The sequence below is a fragment of the Urocitellus parryii genome, chromosome 10 (genome assembly GCF_045843805.1).
Source record: "Urocitellus parryii isolate mUroPar1 chromosome 10, mUroPar1.hap1, whole genome shotgun sequence".
In the NCBI taxonomy this organism is placed as follows: Eukaryota; Metazoa; Chordata; class Mammalia; order Rodentia; family Sciuridae; genus Urocitellus; species Urocitellus parryii.
This window is the reverse complement of record NC_135540.1, coordinates 59,682,684-59,700,332: the sequence shown is the minus strand read 5'-3', so window position 1 is coordinate 59,700,332 and position 17,649 is coordinate 59,682,684. Positions and strand designations below refer to the sequence as shown.

General features: G+C 35.2%; 1 protein-coding gene across 1 annotated transcript in view; it reads left to right on the top strand.

Annotated features, from left to right (window-relative positions):
• The window catches only part of Arsj (arylsulfatase family member J), a 77,053-nt gene extending 59,939 nt beyond the window's left edge, over window positions 1–17,114 (top strand). The window contains exon 2 of the mRNA XM_026389693.2: window positions 15,134–17,114. Within this exon, the coding sequence (XP_026245478.2) occupies window positions 15,134–16,532 (1,399 nt within the window). The 3' untranslated portion in view covers window positions 16,533–17,114. The remainder of the gene's footprint in view (window positions 1–15,133) is intronic.
• The last annotated feature ends 535 nt before the right edge of the window (window positions 17,115–17,649 follow it).

Sequence of the window (17,649 nt, the reverse complement as noted above, 5' to 3'; positions counted from 1 at the left end):
CATTTTTATTACTATTATAAAATATTACTAACTGATTTTCAGACTCTTTGTCTTGTATCCTAGTAGCAAGACAGCTAAGACAGCATTTTACCTTTCAGGATTGTAAAAGTTCTTGGGGGGGGGGGCGACATTTTTAATGTTGTAATACAAATCTTAAGAGCAGGTGGCAAGCAAGGCATAGCAGAAGGGTACACGTTTCCTCTTGGTACAAGCAAAGGGGCAACAGGCACTAGAAGCAGCACTGTAAAGGAAATATTTACTGCAAGGAATCTTAAAGGTATCTTTTAGGAGCATCCCATGATACGAAATCTATGGTCAGTCATGGGTATGGTTTCCCAGGTCAGAGATGCAGTGTTTTTGCAATATTTTCATATTTATGAGTAAAGAACAAGAAAAAAAATGGGTAGAATATCCCACCTGAGTTTTATCCATCAAATTTTTCTTCTGGAAAGAGAAATAAACATTACTTAATAATATTAAAGAGAATTTTGGAAAAAAAATTCTTTACTTTCAGAATATATCAAGATGTACATATTAAATTAATAATGGAAAGTCTAACTCAAGCAACTAATAGAACAGTTGAGTTTTGTCTATATGTAATTGTAAGTCAGTCAGCATATCATAAATATTCCTAAAGATTCTATACCTATACTCCTTTTTACAAACCATCCCCATTCTGGATATTTGTTGTTTTGAAAAAAATAAACCTGAATAATTGGCAAGTAACTTGGGTTTCCCTATAGAGGAATGTGAAGTATTTCTTCACAGTCCTTCATAAATATTTTTTTAAAAAATTGCCACATTGGTCAAAGAAAAATAAAGAGCAACTCCATGGACTAAACCTTAGTTTAGTTTGACATTTGGTAATTCCAGGCTGACTACTAGGAGACAGAAAGAAATACTGTTTCACCTCACTCGAAAAATGGTATTATGTTTTGGTTTGGTTTGGTTTTGGTTTCTTCATTTGCACACAGTAGAGCAGGAGGAGGAAGAGGACATGGAATTGAAGGATGATGAAAAGAATATGTAGGAACAATTAATTATAACTAGCATTTACAAAAAGTTTTACAGTTTACAATACAATTTATGTTTTATTTTATTTAATCCTACACCTCTCCCTCAAAATAATACTGTGGAGTTGATATAACACTATTATTGATATCTTCTTTTCTTTATGAATATAGTCTTTACAAATGAAGAGACTGCGCTTCAGATTGACTTGCTCAAGGTTACATAGGAGGGGAGGGGGGATAGTAGGGGATAGGAAAGGTAGCAGAATACAACAGTTACTAATTTGGCATTATGTAAAATTGTGGATGTGTAACCGACGTGATTCTGCAATCTGCATTTGGGGTAAAATTGGGAGTTCATAACCTACTTCAACCTAATGTATGAAATATGATATGTCAAGAGCTTTGTAATGTTGTGAACAACCAATAAAAATAAAAATTAAAAAAAAATAAAATAAAAAAAAGGTTACATAGGAACAGAATTCAAAATCCAGGAATTTTGATTCTTAATGTTGGTGGCTTTTCTTAACACAATACGTGCTGAAAAAAATTCCTATAATGTCAAGGCACAGTATCCAGAGTACAGCCTCTACCAATCCCTCCACTGACCTGACTTTTAACAGATATATTTCCTTTCCCACACGCACCCAGAAAATGAATGGTTACCTCCAAGGACATGCTGGGCTGTGGACCCAACCCGTAGTGCAGGGACAAACTTATTGCAAAAGACAAAACAGAACTGCCAGAGAACCTGTGAGATCACCAACCAATTAGTGCTCTTTCCACCCTGCAAGCCGTGATCTCCCCGTAAAGGGAAATGATCTACCTGCTCAGTGATTCCTTTTCATTTTTCTAGTACTTTGGGAATATCATTCCCAGAGAAAAAATATATGATCACTGTTAGAGAGAAAATGCTGACCATGGGCTCTTCATGCTCAGCGATGACTAAGAAAAGGATGCTCTTTAACTTCAGCAACAGAGGTACAGGAAATTGTGATAAAGATGTTCAGATAGTGAGCAAGTGGGAGCAGTTCACGCCAGGGGTGTGTTTCCAGACAGTAGGTTTCATCTATTAGAAATATTCAGAAGGTGTTTGTTTTCCTATTTTTCTTTTTGGTTTTGAAAATTATTATCATCACTATAAATATTTCCAGTCCAGAGAACAATATAGCAAATACTCTGAGTACTTTTCTACATAATAGAGAATGCTAAATGAAAAGAATTACTATATGAAATTTATGCATGCTACTGTACATGTGATAAGGGAGGGAATATGACTTATAATAAATATTAGGGTAATAAATATACTTAACTTGCTAATTTTCTATTAAATAAAGCTATTCACAAAGTTCAACACTTCAGAATATAAAATATCAATTTTATATCCTTACCTGCCAGCACTAGTCACATAATAATACTGTCATTTTATTAATAAATCCTAAGCTATTCAAAATAGCTCAATATTGGCATTCAAGATACAGTCAGTAGTCATCACTCTTAGAATTTAGAAAATACAATAATGTAAGGGCAAAGTCACAGATAGATTAAAGTTCATGAATTTATTTTTTAAATACTTAATACCTGTTAATCAGTGTCTATATCATATTTCTAATAGGATACCTATATGAATTTCACTAGCCTTAAGAATCTGATCATACCAATTATGAAGTTTTACTCATCCAATAATTTCTTTCTCTTTAGCTGAAACTTCTTTGTAGCATACAATTATAAACATCCTTTAAAAATAATGAGAGTATAATAAGCCCAACTGTCATAAGAAATAAACAAATACATGATCAGCTTTCTCTAAGTCATAAAAATTATTCTCTACTTGTGATACTTAATAAATCACAACATTTCCCACAGAATTATTTGTCATACTATCTCACTGTCCTTTAGGCCTTTCCCCAGTCACAGTACAGAGCTGGCATGTGTGGGTATTTAATAAATGTGGTTTTCATCAAATTGAATTTGTGGTTTTTGTCTGGGGATTGCTTCATTTTCTGTATTAAGTAAGTCATCTTGAATTTCAGTTTGTTTTCACAGGGCTTATAGCTGAGACACTGATAAGTTCCACATGAGTCTGACGTGAAATACTTTCTCACTGTGTGCATAATTTCAGGTGCAAAGATACTCAATTGCTTGACAGATACTTCCTAGTCTTGTCTAAGAGGAAATAATTTTGCTTAAAAAAAATAGAACTTTTTTTTTGAGCTAATTTCTAAAGAAGACACCTGGTGATGATAAGTGTCAAACTCCTCATAATTTTTCTTTTTTCAAAGTCAGAAATACAAAGAAAGTGTTGAATTTCTTGTATATAGCAGTCCCATCTCTAGAGGAATAACTAAATCTTGATGAACCAATATATATAAAAGAAAATGAGAGATTATAATTTTAAAATAATTGAAAGATTTTAAATTTTTGTTAGGACATCTAGATCTTACTTTGAAAATTCCAAGTTGAATACACTGGTACATGCCTCTAATTCCAGTGGCTCAGGAGACTGAGGCAGGAGGATCACAAGTTCAAAGCTAGCCTCAACAATGTAGCTAGTTCCTAAGCAACTTACTAGTAGAATGTTAGTTAAGGATATTTTCCTTAACACAGCCTGTTTGTAGGTCAAAGTTGGTAGCATCATGCATGGTTTACTATTTAAGTATCTCCCTGGTTTACACCTTTAAGTGAATTTTCTAATTATAATAAAAGATATTAAAACTTATAAGTATTCTGCAATTATATTGACAATGGCAAAAGAATATAAACTTTATATTGTCAATATGGATATACTTTGTTTTATGGAATATGTGTATTCTTAAAATAATCTCCATAAATGAAATAATTTTATATGCATCTGCAAAGTTGCTTCTTAAATTTTATTCTGTACGTAATTTTACAAATGAAGAATCCACTAGTTACATAAGCAAATATTCATTTTGACAGATGGTAGATAGTCTGGTAATTTGTAAATTATATATTAAATCTTATTTTTTGAATAATGGGTCTTTGAAAAACAATTCTGGAAGTAAGGAAGGGAGGAAGGGGGAGAGAGAAAAGAAGGAGGAGGAGAAGAAGGAAAGTATGAAGGGAAAAAAGGAAGAAAGGGAGGGAGGGAGGGGGGGAAAATAAAAGAATATGGAAGAAAAGAATCAGAGAGAAGACCCTCTAGTGGGAAAGAAACTTAATTTGGGATGGAAACTACTTCCAGAAAGGAACCATTTAACATGTGATTTGCAGCCAAGTTTCCATGGAGACCAGGAAAACTGTAATCAGTGTAGATAAGGCTTTGATATCATAAATGTTAGCATATTGTGGATGAGAAGGACATTTGGAAGGACAAACAACAGGTTCTGATGAGGAGGAAAACTTATCCAAAGACAGAATTTTGAAGTTAACAAGTTATCTTCATTTTCTTGTTCAGGATAAGGAACATTTTCTCTGGCTTTGAGGGAATAATTAAATAATTTATTCAGCTCATGTCATCCCTTTCTTGTGGTCTCAAGGGAGTCTCCTGAGAAGATGTCAATACCAGGAATAACATTCCTTGATGAGATGAATGAGTGTTCCCATTCAATTGGCATTTAGATTTAGTCTTTTTTACTTTAATTCATTGCCTTGATAAAATTAGTCTCATATTAATCTGAGTAGAATATAAGCTAAATTTTTTGGAACTCAATCATCATCTAAGTTTAATTTATGTATAAATTCATAAAACAAAGTAAAAATTTCTCTCCTAGAATTAATATCTCCCTGGAAACAATCACATTTAACAGCCTGATATACCTCCTTACATATTTTTCTTTCTCTAGCAACACACAGACTCTCAATCATTCATTCAGTATTTATAGATGTGCTATTATGCCCCAGGTATTGTTCTAGGTGATATGAATATAACAGTGAGGAAAGTCCTGTCCTCATGAAATTTAGGAATTTTTTATTGTAAAAGCACAGTAATGCAATGGACATTCCACCATGGCCAAGTGGAAAGAACTCCACGATGCAGCATGAACACTTTTCCACATCAGCACTTGTAGTCCCACCTCTTGAAATAGTCTATGTTCCCCATCTGTACTGCTTCACTTCTCATTCGTTTCTCAACTCATTAGTTTCTGAGTTTCTGCACACTTTTATTTTACTGACATGTGTCTGTAAAGTTATGCATGCTTATTGCCAAATGCAGTCAATGCTTTTCAGTGCTCACCTATTCCTGCTTCTCTATGGTGTATGATGCTGTCAGGTCTCTAAAACTCTCTTCCACTACTTTAGCTCACACGATAGTTGTTTTATCTCAAACTTTTCTTAGCACTTCTTGCTAAATGATGGTATCTTCTGGGCTCTGTCTTTAGCCCTTAGTCTCCATTTCTATCTTTTTTCTAATTGTGTTTTTATTGGTGCATTGTATCTTTAAGTAATAGTAGAATTCCTTGTGGCATATTCATACATGTATATAATTTGCTCCATTTCATTTTTCATTATTTCCCTTTCCCTCCTCTCCTTACCCCTCTTTCCTTACCCTTTCCCTCCTCTCCTTACCCCTCCTTCCTTACCCTTCCTCCCTTCTATTTACTTTTTAAATTAATGCATTATATTTATACACAAAGTGGGATATGCTGTAATATATTGATACATGCAGATAGCATAATTTGGTCAATTTAATTCCTCAGAACCTACTACCCTTCCATCCCCTCCTCAGTCCCTCTTTTAATTCCTTTTTTCTAAGTTCTTTATAAGGTCTCATGAATTTACCCCCAGCGTACATACCTATAAGCTGATGAGTCTCAAACTTTTATTTTGCTTGGTCCATATATTTTAAGGTGACTATCTTCCAGGTACTTTTAGCTAAGCAGAGCAAACCTCATTATCTTCCCCTTATTCCTGTCCCTCCTTCTGGGTTTCAAGGAAACTGCTCTTGCCCAGCCATTTAGACCAGACATGATGGCCTAGTGTTAACATTTCTTCTCCCATGTTCCCCACATAGTTTGCAGCCCTATAAATGTCCCTCTTTAAATATCTGATCTCCTTATCTCATCTTCACTGTCACTAATCTTGACTATCATCCTCTATCTCTTGGATTCAGGTAAATCTCCTTGCCCATGTCTTATTTCATTCCAACCGATTCTTCACACAACCACAATGAATTTTCGAATGCAAGGTTTCTATTATATGATTCTTTTCTCTATCTTTTGTTTTTTGATGGGCACATAGCTGCTCCATTCACCATAGAACTTATTAAACAGTTATCATGTATATATCTACGCGCTGAATTCTGTGGTCGGTACAAGGATGAACATAATGAGAAATGAAGCAATAAATATAATCTGGTAACTCTCATACAAGTTAAACATGATAAAGGCAAATACACTGTTGTGATCACACGTACAGAGAATGCTATGCAGGAAAAAGTTCACATTGCTAAAAGGGAGCCTGAAGCTCAAGTTGGGAGCTCATAGGAGGAAATTCATTCCATTCCCCCTGCTTTCCTTAGGGAAGACACCTCTATTTTCTACATCCTGCATTGCTGACCACCTTTAATTTCCCATTTCTACTGCCTAATTGATATTTGTCCCCTTTCTTGGGAAAACCATCCTCTCATAATGCTCATGCCACCTGAATGGTCTCTCTCCTCACTCTGCTCCCCAAACCTAAATTATATATTTTGTGAATTGGCTCTTGCCTCAGTCTCCCTTTCCACTCCAAGTGTTGTCAGCTACCTCAAGTACTTCAGACATTTGCATAGCCACCTATTAAAATTTTCAAGCTTCTCTAATGACCTTCATTTCCCTTCTCGGCCATGCAGGCCAAGGCCAGATGCCTAAATAGTACAGTTGCTCAGAAGTGCCTCATATATCTGAAATCTCAAGTCAGTAACATGCGTTTCACCTTTACCTCAGTCTTTCAATGTCATGATTACCTTGATAATACAATTTCTGCTCTTTAATTCACCACAACCTTTAGTTTTTAGGTTCCCCTACTTTTAATATCACCCCCATCCTTTCTAGACTTCCTGATGCATCACCTCAGCTATGGTTTGGCCAGGGCATTCACATCTCTTCTTCATTTCACCATGGTCTATGTGGTTCTCAGAAGTTTAACTAGAATTTCCCCTTCAAGGAAAACCTTCAGTAGATGCATCTACAATCCTTAGAGACACTGCATTATTTAACATGATGATGTTTCCTATCCTCCAGATTTTTTCTTCCACAGATTTCTTTCCTGCTCATATCCCCTTTTTTTTTTTTTTTGGCAGGGAGGCTACCAGGGATTGAAATTAGGGGCACTTGACCACTGAGCTACATCCCCAGCCCTATTTTATATTTTATTTAGAGATAGGGTCTCCCTGAGTTGCTTAGCACTTCGCCATCGCTGAGGCGGGCTTTAAACTTGTGATCCTCTTGCCTCAGCCTCCCAAGCTAGTGGGAATATCATTCTGTTTACAAAAGTACTTCTCTTCCTTCCTGTGACCTTGACATTAAATACAGCTCTATACTGTCATACAGCTCTCTGTCATTTAGCTTATACCTCTTTCCATAGACTAATCTTCCATCAGGCAGAATCTGAATCTCTACTGTCATATTCTAAACTCTTGATTAGTAGAGGGCCACAACCTTGGCATTTTAGATTTGAGCATTGTGCTCCTCTTATTGAAACACAATTTTTGTCCTCCTTTCAGCCCTTCATGAGGATTGCTCTTCCTCCTGCAAGTTTGGAACCTTAGATGTGTTTTGTGTTTCTTGTCCGTGTTCTTTCAGTTGGTTACCTTTGTTCTGCATTCACCCAGACACTCCTATGAATGCACTAAAACTCTACCCATTAGGAGAGAGTTCTCAACCCTGATATGAGCTCTTATAAAAGTCTGCAGTTGTCTTCTGATAGCACTTTCAGCTGTCATGAAAATCCTATAATTGTTTATGTCTGTCCCTAGAGGGACTAAGTTCCTTGAGAGCAGAGACCATCTTAATCATCTCTGTGACCCTCAAAGTTAGTATACTCTATGGCACATAGTAGGCAAATCAGTGTTAAATGAGTAATTCATTCAATCCACTCATTCATGAGATCAAAAACTAGGTATAGTCTGGTTGTAACACCCCTCCCCCAGCAGCACCCATCTTCAGAAGATACAATTAACTGAAAGATGAAATTAATCCCTGTAAATAGAATTTGTCTTTGAGACAAGAGAAAGGAAGTGATAAATTAACCTTTTAGAATATGTAATAATAGTTATATTTTCTCACTTATGAATACCTGATACTTTATTTGCAAATCAAAGTTTTCTAACTTATGAATATCTGATTGACATTTAATTTGTAAACTGCAATCTTATACCTTTGCATCCTTCAAAAAATTAATTTACACTCCACTATTGGCTTATTTTGTACTCTCTAACCATTTGTAATTCAGAATCTGCATGGAGGTATGAGGATTCATATTTCATTCCACTTATAATTGTACATTAAATATGTAATTAGTTTAAAACAATAGGTTTGTACTAAACATTCTTAGATAAAGGAAAATCATGAATTATAATATCTAGCTCCCAGTGATATAAATTAATAAAAAACTGATTAGAAACTTTTTATATATTTTTATGCCAAGTTGAAAGACCCTCTTAGCATTTTTCTTTTTAATTGGCAGGAAAGTGAGAATGATGGCTGTTACTCTTAACAGATTTGGCATCGTCACTATCATTTATATGCAATTTTCTTCACATGGTACCCAGATGGTGACAAAAAGTCCACCAAATTTTAAAACTATTTTCTTTATATTTTAGCCTAGGTGATGTGAACACTCAAAATATATTACTTGGAAAAAAATCTTATTTTAAAACAAATTTTATATTATGTAAAAATATAAGTTAAATATATACTGATGTATTTTTGGAAACTTCCTTATCAAAGACCTGTAAATGATATTATAAATTTGGTTTTGAAAACTGTTCATAGGGCCTGGGGTTGTAGCTCAGTCGCAGAGCACTTGCCTAGCATGTGTGAGACACTGGGTTCAATCCTCAGTACCACATAAAAATAAATAAAATAAAGATTTTGTGTCCATCTACAGAAAATAAAATACACACACACACACACACACACACACACACAAACTGTTCAGAGATTATATGAAGATTTTTATTTTTAACATTGAACTATAGTTTTTGACTCATGGATTCTTACAGCCAGAAGGAAACGTAAAGGTCATCTAGAACTTCTTTTCCAATTCTGGAATCTTTTTTTACAGAATCCTTGGTAGCTGACCCTCTAACCTGATTTACTGTTTGTTCATTTTCTTTTTTGCAAATTCCTTTTTTTTGCATTAGGTTGTAATCATCCTCTTTGTAATCTTACATTAGTCCTAATTCTATACTCTGGAATAAGAGATGAGTTGGGCCATTCACTAAGTTATAAAAGCTACAAATCTGGAAATCATTCTTTATCATTTCCTTTTTCTCTCACTCCCTCTATCAGCCCCTTACTGGTTTAGTTCTATCAGTTCTAAATTAAAAGAATACATTTGACCCACCCACTTCTTTCCATTTTTACTACCACTAGATGGTAGTCCAAGCCACCATCATCTTTGACCTAATCAACTGTAATAGCCTGCTAAACAATTTCTGTGTCTCGGTTCTCAGACTACAATTCACTTTCAATACCTGTGATGTCAAATTTGGAGTACATGCACCCTAAGGCAAAGCAAGATAATTCATTGAGATTCAAGAAGAAATGCTAGAAATTCTACTCATTTATTTTTGTCTCATTCTTTTAGATTTCTATTTTAATATATTTTATAACGTTCACAAATAAGTACCATAGTATGTATGTGCGATTTATAAATAAAAAATGTGTATATATTGGGGCACAGGCTAAGATAGTGACTATTTCCCAGATATGCTCTTATTAGTATATAGTAGTATTATTTATTTAAGAATTTACACACAGTACTTTGTATAATGTATTCTCTAATTAGCATTTTACCTCTCATTTTTGTCTTTTGCCTTTATTAAATTCATGGTTTGAGATATCCAGCTTCTCAGATCTGTTTGCACAGTCTTTTATAACAGGTAAATAATTTATGTTTTTCAATCGAAAGGCCTTCCATTTGTCTTAGTTATATTTGTCTTATACATTTTTTATATTTTAAAACAATATCATCTTTATAGAAAAATTGCAAGTAAAACACAAATGACATTTTTTTTTTCCTGAATGATTTTGAAAGTTAATTACTGTGGTAGTAGGAGCAAATGTGATTCCATTTTGTTTTATGACTTCATCCTGTAAAACAACCATGCCAAGTAGAAGGGTTATGACTGGAGCAAGATGTTCTTTTCCTTTTGCTATAGAAACCTTTAAGAACACGGGGTACCCCTAATGGGGTATTGTTTCTGTAACTGGGGTGACTGGGCTAACTGTGATTGGTTAGGTTTCCCTCCGCTTGACTGCACTGTCCCGCTTCTGTCACCTGGCTTGCTTGCATTGGCTAGACCGCCCCCCCCAACATCCCTTTTGAGGTTTTCAGGCTTATAAGGAGTGCCCTTGCAATTGTTCTGGGCTGATCAGGGGAACAGCCTTATGTTCTGTTCAGCCGCCACCAGTGTGCTTCCATAAAGGCTTGATTCGATTATACGTGAGCAGTCTGGAAGTCAGTTTATGAAACCCTGGGACAAAGCTTTAACTATAACATTACCAACATGGGGCCCTCGTATCCCCAATACTTTACTCCATATTTCCTATAAGTAAGGATAGTCTCCTAAAGGTAGCCACAAAACAACCATCAAAATCAGGAAATTAACATTGTTATTCCCTTTTCAACCTGAGACTTCATCTAAGTTTTATCAGTTCTTTAAGAACATCCATTTGGGCTGGGGATGTGGCTCAAGTGGTAGCGCGCTCGCCTGGTATGCGTGCGACCCGGGTTCGATCCTCAGCACCACATACCAACAAAGATGTTGTGTCCGCCGAGAACTAAAAAATAAATATTAAAAAAAAAAAAATTCTCTCTCTCTCTCCTCTCTCACTCTTTCTTTAAAAAAAAAAAAAAAAAAAAAAAAAAAAAGAACATCCATTTGAACTCAGAGCCACCTATTGCATTTAATTATAATGTCTCCTAGTCTCTTTCAAACTGGAAGAACTCCTTGTCCTTTGAACTACATAAGCTTGGGATTGAATTCAGGTTACACATCTTTGGTTTTGACATCACAGAAATAATATTGTGCTTTCTCTGTGCATCATATTTGTTATAATAACATCCTACAAAATTTTGGTTTGTCCCATAACTGACGATGGAAACTTTAATCACTTGATTAAGATGGTGTCTATTAGCATCTCCCTGTAAACTTTCTCTTTTCCCTATGTAATGTATGAGGAGGTACTTTGAGACTATGTCAATATCCCCTTTCATATCAAATTTTTATTACTTATTTATATCAGTATGGACTCAGGGGTTCCTATTTTACTTAAAGAATACATTTTTTTAATTACCACTATTTATTTTGGTGCTCAAATTGACCCAAATTTGACCACTGAGAGCCCCTTCAATCAGGTTTCTGCATCCTTTTAACATACTCTCATCAATTCTTGAACTTCTCCTTATTTTCCATCTATATTTAATTTCCTTTGCTTCAGCAACATTTTAGGTCATTTAGATTACTTGAATCATGATTCTGTCACTTCCAATATAAACTATTCCTCCCAAGATAATAAGCATTTCTCGTTGAGATATTTAAGTCATAGATAATAAGTATCAATGAGTATGGGCCTAAGAGAGGGTCCTCAATAATTGTTACTACTAAGTGACAGGCCCTATCAAGCCCATCACTCCAGCCAGCTCTTCTCTAGATTTCAACTGTCTCTTTTTGGAAATAAAATGACTTGTTAGCATTCTTAACGGAAAAAAGAGAAAAACAAAACCAGTAGTTTGTTTTCCACATGATTGACAGCACTGTGTCCATCCCCACCTGATCCCAGGGCCCAGATAATTTGTACTTAATAGGCCTTTACTTTCAGCCCACATGGTAATAATGAAGCTTTGTAGAGGGAGGAATAACCAAATTAGTCCCTGCCACACATTATGCACTTAGTAATGTTGCTCAACTGAGCAAATTAGCAAATACTTCAGATTAATGCAAATAAATTAATTCAAACTTTAAATGGATCTCGCTGTTTAACTAGCTATTTGTGTACTGTGGAAGAATCTACAAAGTCAAAAACTTGAGTCCAACGTGAACCCTAAGGATTCAAGCTGTGGAACTCGGGCAATCCACTAAATTATTATTATGAGTATTTTGGGAGATTTTTGTTTGTTTGTTTTGTCTTTGGTTCAATGGAACATCACTACCTACTTCATAGAACTGTGCAGCCTAAAGAAGATCATGTAAAATAAAATTTTCTGTGCTTCATTAACTGGTATTAAAGTGTAAAATTATCATTCTTGCCTCCAATCTAGATGATTTTACATCATTTTATAAGACAAGTTTCCTGTGAACATTTTCCAAATGCTACATCAGTCCTAAGCCATTTACCTAATGTTGATCCTTTAAAAGAAAAGAAGGAAATGAAGCTCTCCCTGCAGGACTTTTCTCTTGACTCTTGTCTAATTTGTTCTTTTTGAAATGCTCATAAATCATCTACTTAAAAAAATCATTCTCACATTTTTCTATGATCAACACAAGCCTCACAGTCCAGTTTGCAAATTTTTCCTCCTTTTTTAATGGAAAATTAGAACAGATTTGCTTTTCAAGTTTTCTGGCATCTTCCCTCTGCTCCTTGATTTTTTAGAAAGTTCTAATATTAACTCTTAAAAAAAAATAAGTGTTAGACTTAGCTCTGCTGTTCGGGAATCAGTGTTATAGCTTGGTGGATCAGGTTGAGGGACATAAGAAAAACATATATCACAATTTCTCTACCTCTCTATTTTCCCACCTAATAATCTGAGCATAAAGAATAAATTAGACTCTTATTATGTTCACACTGCAGATCAAATACAATCATGCATATGAAGGAAAGTCTGTATATTATAAAACTTTATGTAACAAACAATTCTATACTCCAGGCTAATTATGATAAAAGCTACCATTTATTACATGTACTCTCCTCACCGAGGTCAGTAGTCTCTTCCAGTACCCACAGCAACCCAAGAAAACTGGGGATCAGAAGGATTAAGAAATGCTTGAAGTCACACTCATAAAAAGCTGTGGAGGAAATTCAAACCCAACTCTGACTTCTTCCAAAATCTATACGCTTATCTATACCCCAAAAGGCACTCCTAACTCCCCCTTGTGAGGCCTAGGAGTTCAGCATTTAAACAGAAGCTGCCCTGAAAATTTTATACCTTTTAAGAGCTCCTGCCAAACTTATATGTTGTTGGTCCTAAATTTTCCAATATGAAAACCATTCCACTTTCTGGAGGAGACAGAAACCATGTAGTTGATTAATAGCTCTGAACTCTCATTTATCACCTAACACTATACCATCTTTCGAAAATAGCAAACTTTTCTCCCGCAAACATTTTTTATTTCAAGTTTTTCATAAGCCTAAATTCCTTTTGCCTTTACCACTAGGTGAGGGGGGGAAAAAAAACCCTAGAAAAACCTGAACCAATTATCCTTTCAAGGAATTGAATAGCCATTATGTCCAAGTATACTTTCTGCATATGATAGTTATTTAATTATATAACCCATCCCCATAAATCCTTTCCAAAATTTTTACCTCCCTTTTTAATTTTCTCCAAGTTTCCCTTGATAGGTAATACCAATTTGTCATGGGCAAAATCAGTGGTTTCACAAGTGATAGTAACAATGGCTTCTGAATGCCTTCTAATAATGCTTAAGAAATGTCTGTATCTTTGGGAGTTTATTACATTTTAAATTACTACAACTATGGTTATTGTGAAACTTTTATGGATAATGATCTGTGGAGTGGACAAAGAGAACATGAATGTGCCTCAGCAGTAGTGACCAGCTATCACTTTAGCTCCCACAAAACATTTTAGTATGTCTATAAATAACACACCAAAAGAACTCATGATTGCATTACACAGTCATTGGAGCAACTTAAAAATAAATTGAATCATTTACCCATTGTGTATATAACATGCTGATATTTCAGGATAACCACTGTGAAAAAAGTTTTGTATTTTTACCTCAATGTTATGCTTTGTAATCTGATTCTAAGAATATTTTAATATTTACCCTAGTAATTTTCCACAATCATCATTCTTTTATAATTTCTATATTGACAAATACAAAAGTGCTTTTTTGAATTTCTTAAATAAGTCGCTTTGAAAATGTCATGAACTAACAAACACATCTGGACCCACTTATGGTCCACTTCTACCCAAAAGCCCTCAGAAAAATGTCTGTAAGGAAAATATGATAGAAATTAAAATCCATTTAATTTTACCTTATAGGACTGCTCCATATTTTCTTAGACTATATTATAAGTGTTGCCACTGATAAACAACTATTTCCAACTACAAGTGGAGAAACATAACTCTTAGCACTAGCTAAAACATCTACTCTAAAATGGCTTTGCAAAAATAAAGTCCTGTGTAGTCAGAAACCTCTCTTTTCAGTGATCTAACAGGTTAGGGACTAAGTATGGATTATTGTTCGACTATCAGTCAAGAGATTTTTGTATGATTTTTGCCTGTGTCTTTAGTACTTAAAATCTAGTTTGAAATAAATGATCTCAGGAAATCACTTAGAAGCTAATGTGAGGTTCCTAAATTGAAAGCAATGATAATAATACTCCAATTCTGTGTATCCTTTCTCTTGTTAATTTTCATATAATTATGACTAAATTTTATTTTAATTAACTCTGTAATTAGTAGAATGACGTTTATTTGAATTAATTATGTTGTAAAGACTTTTATAATAAGACTGTGAAATAAGTGGTGAAATCATTGCTTTGAAAGCATTCATTTAGACTTATGCATTTCAAATGTTAAATCTGAAGCTAATCAGAATAAAACTTTTGAGTCAAGAGTAGAAATGTGGAATTGGTCATATATAGTTTGTATTAAAGCTTATCTTCATAGAAACATTATTTAATTTAGGAATCATTATTTGATTTATGTAGACTCTCTCTTTTATTCTGCCCTAACAAAATTTTTACTCTTTTTTTTTTTTTTTCCTCAAGGTATCAGATACACACAGGACTTCAACATTCTATCATAAGACCTACCCAACCCAACTGTTTACCTCTGGACAATGCAACCTTACCTCAAAAGTTGAAGGAGGTTGGATATTCGACACATATGGTCGGAAAATGGCACTTGGGTTTTTACAAAAAAGAATGCATGCCCACCAAGAGAGGATTTGATACCTTTTTTGGTTCCCTTTTGGGAAGTGGTGATTACTATACACACTACAAATGTGACAGCCCTGGGATGTGTGGCTATGACTTGTATGAAAATGACAATGCTGCCTGGGACTACGACAACGGCATCTACTCCACACAGATGTACACACAGAGAGTGCAGCACATCTTAGCTTCCCATAACCCTGCAAAGCCTATATTTTTATATATTGCCTACCAAGCTGTTCACTCACCACTGCAAGCCCCTGGCAGGTATTTTGAGCACTACCGATCCATTATCAATATAAACAGACGGAGGTATGCTGCCATGCTTTCTTGCTTAGATGAAGCAATCAACAATGTGACTCTGGCCCTAAAGACATATGGTTTCTATAACAACAGCATTATCATTTACTCTTCAGATAACGGCGGCCAGCCAATGGCAGGAGGAAGTAACTGGCCTCTGAGAGGTAGCAAAGGAACCTACTGGGAAGGGGGAATCCGGGCTGTTGGATTTGTGCATAGCCCACTTCTGAAAAACAAGGGAACAGTATGTAAAGAACTTGTGCACATCACTGACTGGTACCCCACTCTGATTTCCCTGGCTGAGGGACAGATCGATGAAGACATCCAACTAGATGGTTATGATGTCTGGGAGACCATAAGTGAAGGCCTTCGCTCACCCCGAGTAGATATTTTGCACAACATTGACCCTATTTACACAAAAGCAAAAAATGGCTCCTTGGCAGCAGGTTATGGGATCTGGAATACGGCCATCCAATCAGCCATCAGGGTGCAGCACTGGAAACTGCTCACAGGAAATCCTGGCTACAGTGACTGGGTTCCCCCTCAGTCTTTCAGCAACCTGGGGCCAAACCGGTGGCACAATGAACGGATTACCTTGTCAACTGGCAAAAGTATATGGCTTTTCAACATCACAGCTGACCCATATGAAAGGGTGGACCTATCCAGCAGGTATCCAGGGATTGTGAAGAAGCTCCTACGGAGGCTGTCACAGTTCAACAAGACTGCAGTCCCTGTCAGGTACCCTCCCAAAGATCCCAGGAGTAACCCACGGCTCAATGGAGGAGTCTGGGGACCATGGTATAAAGAGGAAAGCAAGAAAAAGAAGGCAAGCAAAAACAAAGCTGAGAAAAAGAAAAAGAAAAGTAAGACAAAGAAGAAAGGGCCCAAAACACGTTCATCTCCAAATTGCTATTCAGGTGTTATTCTTGGATAACTACAAATAGTTCCAGTTTGGTTAAACTTTAAAATTCTTAGTCTTTCACCTGTTTGCTAGGTAAGCCAGCAAATTTGGCTCAGAAATATCACTGCCATAAACACAGGGCTCATTTTCATGTTGTACCAGTCCAGAGACTTCTGCCACCTGGCTGCCACATGGAAAATTGTCCAGCTCCATGCCAAAGGTACTGCTTCTGCAAGCCACACTTAGAGGCCATGGAGATGTTTATTTCTCTGGATCCTTTATAAAAGGTGGTCAGTCATGAGTTTAACTGCTGTGCTTCCTTCAGTTGACCAAACACAATGCTTTACATTATAAGTGGGGACAATGATCAGCAATTGAGGAGCATGCTGATTTGATGGAAATGACAGGGTAGCATGATTTTAAAACTACTTTTGATATAGGCAAAGATTGTGTCACCTCAAAGGCCTCAAGAAGATATTTTCATAGTGAATTTTTGTATCTCTATCACATGACACTTGAGTTTTAACATTAATTCTATTTCATGTATCATTTCCTTGCCTGTGAAAATAAGCTGTTTTTCTTACATGTGAACAGCTTGCACCTCATTTTGTCATGCATGAGGAAATGGCAAATAAGAATGTTTGAGCACACTGCCAAAAATGAATGTAACTATTTTCTAAACACTTTAATAGAATAACACTTCAATATAAAGTGCATAATTTATTTTTAAAGTAAAAATATTTTGTTTTCATAAAAGATATGCAAATGGTTTTAATTATTTTATTTTTATTTTCTGCATACCATTAGAATAATTTTATTTCATTTCTTCAAGATTACCAAGCACTGTTATACAACAAATTACTGTAGTACTGTGTAAATACATAGAATATAAAAAGAAAATTTTCAGAAAAAAATTATAATCAATATGTTCAATCATTATTTTGAATGTAATGAGTATAGTCTTACAAATTATTTGGAAAGTCAATGTGCAGAGCTGATACTTCTTTATTGTTTCTACCATAAACTATTTATGTATATTAATTATTAAAATGATTTATTTTACGACACTGGCATATTTAGTGTGGCTTCTCTGACCTAACCTCTAGACTTCTAGATAATATTACTCATCTCAACAAGTAAAATTCTTTAC